A 12,254-nucleotide genomic window follows, 5' to 3' on the forward strand; every position below is an offset into this window, starting at 1 on the left:
GTTCATTTAATTATTTACATAATAATAAAGGATTATTAACCAAGTGAGAGGTTTGTAGGGGAAATATCAGACCCAGCAAGCAAGGTTAATAATTCATTTATTATATGGCTATTTTACATATATATATATCTATATATAGATATATATATATAGATATATATATACACACACCATATATATAATTAAACACCCAGACTCAAATGGTCCACCTCTAAAAATCGGTCCCCCCTTTTGCATCTGTACATGCATTCATTTTGGGACACAGCAGCAGGGTCTTAGACAGAGTCTCTTCACCCAAAGCAATGAAATGGATAATGGGATTATTAACCATCAGATGATTAAAGGTAAAATCTCTTAAATCATTCTAAAGTCAGTTTTAAGCAGAAACAAGGCTGTTTTAAGCAGGAACTCTGTGAAATTCGGTGACGTGCATTGAAATGTTCGACTTGCGGTGAGTGCATCAGCTAGCAGCTCATGTAGCCGCGGTGCTCTGATCACTTCTGCCGCCTTTTCTGATGAAATAATGCCGAATTAATGTGGAAATGATTGCTGTAGAAAAGCTTCAGATATCTGTCACTGAGACAAATGATGACGGGAGGCAGCTTGAAGCAGAAAACGAGGGTGATAATCAGTGAACCGCGGTCATCAAGGGGGACTGATTTTAAGGGGACCGTTCGGTCTGTGACAACCGGTCATTAGCTGGTAAGCTTTCAATCTGTGTGTTTTTTCCGAAGCTGTTTAGATATTTATGGAGTAATGTTCATGTCCGACTTGTTTTTTAATCGTATTAATACATGATCGAGATGTATCTTGATCATTATCTGATCTTGGCATGATAAACCTTTTTTGGGTCGTCTATGTTTATGCTACAACATATAAATGTCAACTCTTAGGTCTGTTTTTCAGCGTTTTATAGCCGAAAACACCAATTCAAAGCTGAAAGTCATACTTACGGTGCTGAATACTATTCAACAGTAGATTCAGCTAAATATTTTAGCATAGACGTGGCAGGGATTCTGCTTTGTATGCACACGACAATACTGTCAGATCTCACTAATGAAGCGAGCAGATCCTGATCGTACTTGGCTGGGAACGGCTGCAAAGACCAGAGACTGTTTGTTTCTTCATATTGAACTGGAGTTGTTCAGGAAGGGCATCCAGACTAAAACTTGTGCCAAATTCCAATGCAGATCTGTACTAAATCAGCAGTGGCAACCCTAAACAACCTGGAGCAGCCAAAAGACAAATGGCGACAACAAGCCGAACAACGACCCTGCTTTGTGACTTACCTCTATATAATAGGTGTCTGGACTCTCTCTGTACGCTGAGGCAATGCTCGCTTGGACTGCTTGGACCCAGGCTTGTCTCAGCTTTTCAGAGTCAGCCTGCAGCATGCAGCTCCTGGGACATGGACAATGAAACCAGTGAACCCAAATCACAATGTCTATTTCTTCCCGATTTAGAGTAATACAGTGTGACCTTCTCAACCAACAGGAACGTTCAACAACCAGTTCCGTTCACTGTAACTCCGGAGGCATCTGTGAGGCTTACTTGGTGGGGGGAGACCGACTTCAAAGCAGAACCTCCTCTCGATGTCCTCGCATGGTTTCACAGAGCAAAGCCTGAGGTCTTCCACGACCACAGTCAGAGTGTCCTATTTGGAACAAAACATCTAATTCCTTCTCTTTGTAAACCAACACATAGTGTGAACAACAATTGATAAGAACCCTCTCCTGGCAGCCGCAGAGTATTTACTGATAGGGTCCAGATTATGATGGATTATGGTGAGGATTCAAATAGTGGTGGACAGATTCTAAAGGACCAAGATCTGCTTTCTGTCCACTTTGTCAGAAGCAGGCTTCAGTCAGACAGTGTCCACATTCTTTAGTGCAAAAAAAAAAAAAAAAAAAAACTATAACAAGCAGTCTTGCTGTCTTGAAACCAAGCTGACCTGTGGGTCAGTGGTTCCAGACCATATTCTCATACTTTACAAATTCCTTGAACATTACATAAACTACATACACGTGTCACTAGCCTGCTGGACACTCCACTCAGAAACCAGACTTCTGAGATCTTCTAACCAGTAAGCACTAGAGGTTCCGAGGTCCAGATACTGCCACTGGGGAGACCCGGCTTTCTCTGCGGCCCACAACCCAGACTGTGGAACAACACCCCCCGAAGATCCACACCACCACTGACCTGGGTCTAATTAAATCTAAATTAAAAAACCTTCCTTTTGAAAATGGGCTTCTGCACAATCAGCAGAGCTCTGACATTTTGTTCAATTCTTATCTGCAAATATTTTGGATGTATATTTGTACTGATGTGTCTGTTTTAAATTGGCTTATTGTCTTAAGTTATTCTTTATGTTTTTATCTAACTGTGAAACACTTGGTCACCCTCTGGGTTGTGGAAAGGACTATATGAATAACTCTGATTGATTGGTCATGGGATTTGTACTTTAAAAAACTGCCATTTTCCTTTTCATATGATAACAAATATTCAACAATTCCAACAAAGTTAATGGTTTAAACCTCCATCAGTACTCCTTTGGCTCCAGGAATCACAGTAGCTCAGAGGTTCGGGGACTTGCCTTGAATTTCTTTGATAGACCAGCTGGCTGTTCTGAATGGAGAACCATCGTCTGTTGAGAGATGGAGACAGAGTGTGACAGTGATGAATACTTGTAAATACCAATTCTTCTGATACAACCTCAGGTGGAAATTTGCTGTGGTGAAGTTAATGTTGTGAAAAACAAAACATACATACATATAAAACAGAGACATGTGCCAGTTCAGTTACCTGTTCCAGGTTTTAAAGGCATTGCTAGCCCGCTTGAAGAGATAGCCCTCCATCACCACACCATTAGGGGCATCCACGTTGAACTCTGCCTTTGCGTCATCATAAGAGAAGTCCTATTTGAGGGTTGAGAGGGTAAAAAAGAAGATACCCCAGTAATTATCCTAATAGAAAATGTTGACAATTTACAGAATAGAAGGATGGAAGGTGAGTGAAAGGAAACATTGTGCACTATCACTGTATGCTGATGATATGAACTCTCTCATAACATACTACTTCACCTCAAAAAACCTTTGTCTTCTACAGGGACACTGGAAGTCAGAGTTGGGGTGTTGAGAGACAGTCTAGGCTACATAAAGACATTAAATGCTGTACAGCATTGCAACATTTATGATTTTTATATTGAGTAGCCAACTCATTTTATCCCAGCTCTAGTTGGTTCCCATGACAACAGACAGAAAAAAAACAACTTGAAAAGCAACTTGATTATGTCCAAACAGCATATTCAGCCATAGACAGTTCACATATGGACTCCAGGTTATTTCTCATCAGAGGTCAGTTCATTGTTGACTAAGCTACAAACACAAGTAGCAATAAAACAAACCAAGAAATAACATAACTTATCAAGTTACATAATCCCTTCATATGATTACGTTTTAGGCAGCAATAGCTCATTTGTGTAGAGCGAACCATCTTATGACCAAAGGGTCGGTGGTTTGAATCCAGTTCCCACTTAACCCACCTCGCCTGTGTATGAATGAGGTGGTGGTTGGGGGGGGCTGCGGCGCAGAATGGTAGCCACACTTCTGTCAGTTGGCTCCAGGGCAGCTGCAGCTACACTAGTATCTTAACACCAATAATGCAACTTGTAAAGCGCTTTGGGTGTCTTGAAAAATAAATCATCTCCCTGCGCTATAAAGCCGTTTGGCATGATTTTTATGAAAACAAACAACAAAAAGTGTAACAAAGTTTGTTTGGTTGACAGCAAGCTGCTTATTAGCCAAGCTGTGCCTCAGACTTTTTCATGATGACATGAAAATGTTCCAATATACTTGGAGATGGGACACAACTATTTCCATAGTGCAGATGTTGGAGCCTTGTACATAGAATGTTGCCTCAAAAAAGTCAAAAAAAAAAAAAAATAGTGTTGAAATCACGCACAAACAGTAAAGTTAATCCACCTTTGAGCCATGTCTTCATGCATGTTGCACACTGAGAGTATGACACAGTATGACACACGACTAATCAAATCAAATCAATTTTATTTATATAGCGCCAAATCACAACAAACAGTTGCCCCAAGGCGCTTTATATTGTAAGGCAAGGCCATACAATAATTATGTAAAACCCCAACGGTCAAAACGACCCCCTGTGAGCAAGAACTTGGCGACAGTGGGAAGGAAAAACTCCCTTTTAACAGGAAGAAACCTCCAGCAGAACCAGGCTCAGGGAGGGGCAGTCTTCTGCTGGGACTGGTTGGGGCTGAGGGAGAGAACCAGGAAAAAGACATGCTGTGGAAGAGAGCAGAGATCAATCACTAATGATTAAATGCAGAGTGGTGCATACAGAGCAAAAAGAGAAAGAAACACTCAGTGCATCATGGGAACCCCCCAGCAGTCTACGTCTATAGCAGCATAACTAAGGGATGGTTCAGGGTCACCTGATCCAGCCCTAACTATAAGCTTTAGCAAAAAGGAAAGTTTAAGCCTAATCTTAAAAGTAGAGAGGGTGTCTGTCTCCCTGATCTGAATTGGGAGCTGGTTCCACAGGAGAGGAGCCTGAAAGCTGAAGGCTCTGCCTCCCATTCTACTCTTACAAACCCTAGGAACTACAAGTAAGCCTGCAGTCTGAGAGCGAAGCGCTCTATTGGGTGATATGGTACTATGAGGTCCCTAAGATAAGATGGGGACCTGATTATTCAAACCTTATAAGTAGAAGAAGAATTTTAAATTCTATTCTAGAATTAACAGGAAGCCAATGAAGAGAGGCCAATATGGGTGAGATATGCTCTCTCCTGCTAGTCCCCATCAGTACTCTAGCTGCAGCATTTTGAATTAACTGAAGGCTTTTCAGGGAACTTTTAGGACAACCTGATAATAAGGAATTACAATAGTCCAGCCTAGAGGAAATAAATGCATGAATTAGTTTTTCAGCATCACTCTGAGACAAGACCTTTCTAATTGAGAGATATTGCGCAAATGCAAAAAAGCAGTCTTACATATTTGTTTAATATGCGCTTTGAATGACATATCCTGATCAAAAATGACTCCAAGATTCTCACAGTATACTAGAGGTCAGGATAATGCCATCCAGAGTAAGGATCTGGTTAGACACCATGTTTCTAAGATTTGTGGGGCTAAGTACAATAACTTCAGTTTTATCTGAGTTTATAAGCAGGAATTAGAGGTCATCCATGTCTTTATGTCTCTAAGACAATCCTGCAGTTTAGCTAATTGGTGTGTGTCCTCTGGCTTCATGGATAGATAAAGCTGGGTATCATCTGCGTAACAATGAAATTTAAGCAATGCTGGTCTAATAATACTGCCTAAGGGAAACATGTATAAAGTGAATAAAATTGGTCCTAGCACAGAACCTTGTGGAACTCCATAATTAACCTTAGTCTGTGAAGAAGATTCCCCATTTACATGAACAAATTGTAATCTATTAGATAAATATGATTCAAACCACCGCAGCGCAGTGCCTTTAATACCTATGGCATGCTCTAATCTCTGTAATAAAATTTTATGGTCAACAGTATCAAAAGCAGCACTGAGGTCTAACAGAACAAGCACAGAGATGAGTCCACTGTCTGAGGCCATAAGATCATTTGTAACCTTCACTAATGCTGTTTCTGTACTATGATGATTCTAAACCCTGACTGAAACTCTTCAAATAGACCATTCCTCTGCAGATGATCAGCTGTTTTACAACTACCCTTTCAAGAAGTTTTGAGAGAAAAGGAAGGTTGGAGATTGGCCTATAATTAGCTAAGATAGCTGGGTCAGTGATGGCTTTTTAAGTAATGGTTTAATTACTGCCACCCTTAAAAGCATGTGGTACATAGCCACTAATAAAGACAGATTGATCATATATAAGATCAAGAGCATTAATTAATGGTAGGGCTTCCTTGAGCAAGCCTGGTAGGAATGGGGTCTAATAGGACATGTTGATGGTTTGGAGGAAGGTGACTAATGAAAATAACTCAAGACAGAACAATCGGAGAGAAAGAGTCTAACCAAATACCAGCATTACTGAAAGCAGCCAAGATAACGATATGTCTTTGGGATGGTTATGAGTAATTTTTTTTCTCTATAGTTAAAATGTTATTAGCAAAGAAAGTCATGAAGTCATTACTAGCTAAGTTAAAGGAATACTCAGCTCAATAGAACTCTGACTCTTTGTCAAGCCTGGCTACAGTGCTGAAAAGAAACCTGGCTTGTTCTTAGTTTCTTCAATTAGTGATGAGTAGAAAGATGTCCTAGCTTTACGGAGGGGCTTTTTTTTATAGAGCAATAGACTCTTTTTCCAGGCTAAGTGAAGATCTTCTAAATTAGTGAGATGCCATTTCCTCTCCACTACGGGTTATCTGCTTTAAGCTGCGAGTTTGTGAGTTATACCACGAAGTCAGGCACTTCAGATTTAAGGCTCTCTTATCAGAGGAGCTACAGCATCCAAAGTTGTCTTCAATGAGGATGTAAAACTATTGACGAGATACCTCTATCTCACTCACAGAGTTTAGGTAGCTACTCTGCACTGTGTTGGTATATGGCATTGGAGAACATACAAAAGAAGGAATCATATCCTGAAACCTAGTTACAGCGCTTTCTGAAAGACTTCTACTGTAATGAAACTTATTCCCCACTGCTGGGTAGTCTATCAGGGTAAATGTAATGTTATTAAAAATGATCAGACAGAGGGGGTTTTCAGGGAATACTGTTAAGTCTTCAATTTCCATACCATAAGTCAGAACAAGATCTAAAGTATGGTTAAAGTGGTGGGTGGGACTCATTTACATTTTTGAGCGAAGCCAATTGAGTCTAATAATAGATTAAATGCAGTGTTGAGGCTGACATTCTCAGCATCTGTGTGGATGTTAAATCGCCCACTATAATTATCTTATCTGAGCTAAACACTAAGTTAGACAAAAGGTCTGAAAATTCACAGAGAAACTCACAGTAACGACCAGTGTGGACGATAGATAATAACAAATAAAACTGGTTTTTGGGACTTCCAATTTGGATGACAAGACTAAGAGTCAAGCTTTCAAATGAATTAAAGCTCTGTCTGGGTTTTTGATTAATTAATAAGCTGGAGTGGAAGATTGCTGCTAATCCTCCCCTCGGCCCGTGCTACGAGCATTCTGACAGTTAGTGTGACTCGGGGGTGTTGACTCATTTAAACTAACATATTCATCCTGCTGTAACAGGTTTCTGTAAGGCAGAGAAATCAATATATTGATCAATTATTATATCATTTACTAACAGGGACTGCTTGTTAATTTAGAGGTGATTCAGCAGAGGGAGTGCTTTAGTTAGGCACGGTGAAGATTACACTGTGAAACAAATCGTTATCTAGTTATCTAGATCAATCTAACTATGCAGATTAAACAGCTAACAGATACAGCAAAACACACGCTGTGCTCCGGAACAGGAAGTGATACAATACCGCAGTGAGAGCCAACCACCAGTAGAGGCAAGCAAGAGTCCCTTCAGGCAAAAAATGAAAAAACCTAGAAGGAAGTAACAAACTAGCATGCGATTTATCTTTAAAATGACCATTTAATCTATTTTCATTTAAAGCATGATACTTGCACCTTAATACACCTAGACAGAAATTGGCAGGTAAGACTTTAGAACTTAGAATGTGTTTGTCATTGGTGAATTACGTGGGATTAGACGGCTACAAAATGCTACATAGATTAAAGACAATATGAAAGTAGGAATCAAGCTTCAACTCATCCAGAATTATTCCAACATTACAAAGAAGAACCAGCAGGAGAAGAGAGCAAGACACTGTGGAATTATGACAGCGAATGATACTCAACAAAAATATAAACGCAACACTTTTGGTTTTGCTCCCATTTTGTATGAGATGAACTCAAGGTCTAAACTTTTTCCACATACACAATATCACCATTTCCCTCAAATATTGTTCAAAACCAGTCTAAATCTGTGACAGTGAGCACTTCTCCTTTGCTGAGATAATCCATCCCACCTCACAGGTGGCCATATCAAGATGCTGATTAGACACCATGATTAGTGCACAGGCCACTCTGAAAGGTGCAGTTTTATCACCACAGCACAATGCCACAGATGTCGCAAGATTTGAGGGAGCGTGCAGTTGGCATGCTGACAGCAGAATGTCAACCAGAGCTGTTGCTCGTGTATTGAATGTTCATTTCTCTACCATAAGGTCGTCTCCAAAGGCGTTTTCAGAGAATTTGGCAGTACATCCAACCAGCCCTCACAACCGCAGACCACGTGTAACCACACCAGCCCAGGACCTCCACATCCAGCATGTTTCACCTCCAAGATCGTCTGAGACCAGCCACTCAGACAGCTGCTGAAACAATCGGTTTGCATAACCAAAGAATTTCTGCACAAACTGTCAGAAACCGTCTCAGGGAAGCTCATCTGCATGCTCGTCGTCCTCACGGAGGTCTCGACCTGACTCCAGTTCGTTGTTGCAACTACTTCGCACAGCCATTGAAGAGGAGTGGACCAACATTCACAGGCCACAATTGACAACCTGATCAACTCTATGCGAAGGAGATGTGTTGCACTGCATGATGCAATGGTGGTCACACCAGATACTGACTGGTATCCCCCCCCCATTAAAACAAAAACTGCACCTTTCGAGTGGCCTTTATTGTGGGCAGTCTAAGGCACACCTGTGCACTAATCATGGTGTCTAATCATCATCTTGATATGGCACACCTGTGAGGTGGGATGGATTATCTCAGCAAAGGAGAAGTGCTCACTGTCACAGATTTAAGACTGGTTTGTGAACAATATTTGAGGGAAATGGTGATATTGGTATGTTGGAAAAAGTTTAGATCTTTGAGTTCATTCTCATACAAATGGGAGCAAAACACAAAAGTGTTGCGTTTATATGTTTTGTTGAGTGTATGTACTCGATCCTTTAAAAATTAATCTTCATTGTCTCTAAAGTTCCATAATTATTTTGAAATGTCAAGAGAGTGAGCACAAAAAAAAGATTTTGTGGGTCATTTATGATACAGATGTTCATTCTTAAAATAAAGTTGTATATTAATGGTGACAATATCTACCCTCCCTCACCAAAGAGAGGTTTATTCCAAGTTTACTAGCTGAAATACTTCTTATAACTAAAAAATAAACATTTATTTATATACATATTAGATCTACATGACAGTTTATACTTAAAAATATACCTTGTTTATACAGATATACGTACAAAAAACATACACCTGGTGTAAACTGACAGCTATACTTGTAGGCATGTGTACTGGTAGCTATAAGAAGTGTCTTTCAGCAACGAGCATATGACAAACTGCTGACAAACTGGACTTCATAATGTTGGGGTTTACTGGGCTTGTAACGGAGGATCCTTGGTTCAAATCCCAATCAGACAGAAAGTGACAAAAGCTCCTTAGGTGAGTGTACTTTCATAAACTAAAAGTGGGCTACACTAATTTAAGTACAATCTACAACCCCTGGCAAAAATGATGGAATCACCGTCCTCGGAGGATGTTCATTCAGTTGTTTAATTTTGTAGAAAAAAAGCAGATCACAGACATGACACAAAACTAAAGTCATTTCAAATGGCAACTTTCTGGCCTTAACACTATAAGAAATCAGGAAAAAAAATTGTGGCAGTCAGTAACAGTTACTTTTTTTAGACCACGCGAGGGAAAAAAAATATGGAATCACTTAATTCTGAGGAAAAAATGATGGAATCACCCTGTAAATTTCATCCCCAAAACTAACACCTGCATCAAATCAGATATGCTCGTTAGTCTGCATCTAAAAAGGAGTGATCACACCTTGGAGAGCTGTTGCACAAGTGGACTGACATGAATCATGGCTCCAACACGAGAGATGTCAATTGAAACAAAGGAGAGGATTATCAAACTCTTAAAAGAGAGTAATCATCACGCAATGTTGGAAAAGATGTTGGTTGTTCACAGTCAGCTGTGTCTAAACTCTGGACCAAATACAAACAACATGGGAAGGTTGTTAAAGGCAAACATACTGGTAGACCAAGGAAGACATCAAAGCGTCAAGACAGAAAACTTAAAGCAATATGTCTCAAAAATTGAAAATGCACAACAAAACGAGGAACGAATGGGAGGAAACTGGAGTCAACGTCTGTGACCGAACTGCAAGAAACCGCCTAAAGGAAATGGGATTTACATACAGAAAAGCTAAATGAAAGCCATCATTAACACCTAAACAGAAAAGAACAAGGTTACAATGGGCTAAGGAAAAGCAATCGTGGACTGTGGATGACTGGATGAAAGTCATATTTAGTGATGAATCTCGAATCTGCATTGGGCAAGGTGATGATGCTGGAACTTTTGTTTGGTGCCTTTCCAATGAGATTTATAAAGATGACTGCCTGAAGAGAACATGTAAATTTCCACAGTCATTGATGATATGGGGCTGCATGTCAGGTAAAGGCACTGGGGAGATGGCTGTCATTACATCATCAATAAATGCACAAGTTTACGTTGATATTTGGACACTTTTCTTATCCCATCAATTGAAGGATGTTTGGGGATGATGAAAATCATTTTTCAAGATGATAATGCATCTTGCCATAGAGCAAAAACTGTGAAAAACATTCCTTGCAAAAAGACACATAGGGTCAATGTCATGGCCTGGAAATAGTCTGGATCTTAATCCAATTGAAAATCTTTGGTGGAAGTTGAAGAAAATGGTCCATGACAAGGCTCCAACCTGCAAAGCTGATCTGGCAACAGCAATCAGAGAAAGTTGGAGCCAGATTGATGAAGAGTACTGTTTGTCACTCATTAAGTCCATGCCTCAGAGACTGCAAGCTGTTAGAAAAGCCACAGGTGGTGCAACAAAATACTAGTGATGTGTTGGAGCGTTCTTTTGTTTATCATGATTCCATATTTTTTTCCTCAACTCAGCCACATGGGGTTTGCAGCCAGTACATTCTGAGTGCCGGTCCCAAGCCCGGATAAATGAGGAGGGTTGCGTCAGAAGGGCATCCCGGCGTAAAACAAGCCAACCCAACTATGCAGACTCAGAATCGAATTCCCATACTGGATCGGTCGCGGCCCGGGTTAACAACGTTCGCCACTGGTGCTATTGCCCAACAGGATGCCGGTGGAAATTGGGCTACTGCTGGGCGAAGACGACGAAGAAGAGGAGGAAAACATTGCCACGAACAGCGGGAGAAGAAGAAAACTAGAGAGATGGCAGTAGAGTTTCTAACCAGATTGTTTAATAAAATCTTGGAAAGTGAGAGGATGCCTGAGGAGTGGAGATGAAGTGTGTTGGTTCCTATTTTCAAGAACAAGGGTGATGTGCAGAGCTGCAGTAACTACAGAGGCATAAGGCTGATCAGCCACAGCATTAAGTTATGGGAAATGAGTAGTAAAAGCTAGGCTTAGAAAACAGGTGAAGATCTGTGAGCAGCAATATGGTTTTCCATGCCGAAAAAGGAGCACTACAGATGCAATGTTTGCTCTGAATACTGTTGGAGAAGTACAGAGAAGGACAGAAAGAGTTACACTGTGTGTTGTGGACTTAGAAAAGCTTATGATAGGGTGCCAAGAGAAGAGTTGTGGCATTGTATGAGGAAGTCTGGAGTGGCAGAGAAGTATGTAGGGTAGTGCAGGGACATGTACAAGAATAGTGTGACAGCGGTGAGATGCGCAGTCGGAAATGACAGACTCATTCAAGGTGGAGGTGGGATTACACCAAGGATCAGCTCTGAGTCCTTTCTTGTTTGCAGTGGTGATGGACAGGTTGACAGATGAGATCGACAGGAGTCCCCATGGACTATGATGTTTGCAGATGACATTGTGAACATATCAGAGGGACAGCTCAGGTGGGACGGTTTGGAGACAAAGTCGAGAGGCGAGATTAAGATGGTTTGGACATGTGCAGAGGAGGGACCCAGGATATATAGGAGAATGATGCTGAGGATGGAGCCACCAGGCAGGAGGAGAAGAGGGAGACCAAAGAGGAGGTTCATGGATGTGCTGAGAGAGGACATGCAGGTGGTTTGTGTGACAGAGGAAGATACAGAGGACAGGGTGAGATGGAAACGATTGATCTGCTGTGGCGACCCCTAACGGGAACAGCCGAAAGTCAAAGAAGATATTTTTTTCCTCAGAATTGAGTGATTCCATATTTTTTTCCCTCTGCTTGGTCTAAAAAAGTAACTGTTACTGACTGCCACAATTTTTTTTCCTGATTTCTTATAGTGTTTCTTAAAGC

General features: G+C 40.8%; 1 protein-coding gene across 1 annotated transcript in view; it reads right to left on the reverse strand.

Moving 5' to 3' along the window:
* Window positions 1–12,254, reverse strand: part of acap3a (ArfGAP with coiled-coil, ankyrin repeat and PH domains 3a) — a 204,653-nt gene that overhangs the window by 25,735 nt on the left and 166,664 nt on the right. The window contains 4 exon segments of the mRNA XM_034173438.1: window positions 1,290–1,401; window positions 1,548–1,654; window positions 2,590–2,644; window positions 2,803–2,915. Coding sequence (XP_034029329.1) covers window positions 1,290–1,401; window positions 1,548–1,654; window positions 2,590–2,644; window positions 2,803–2,915 — 387 coding nt within the window.

Source organism: Thalassophryne amazonica, chromosome 6 (assembly GCF_902500255.1).
Source record: "Thalassophryne amazonica chromosome 6, fThaAma1.1, whole genome shotgun sequence".
NCBI lineage: Eukaryota > Metazoa > Chordata > Actinopteri > Batrachoidiformes > Batrachoididae > Thalassophryne > Thalassophryne amazonica.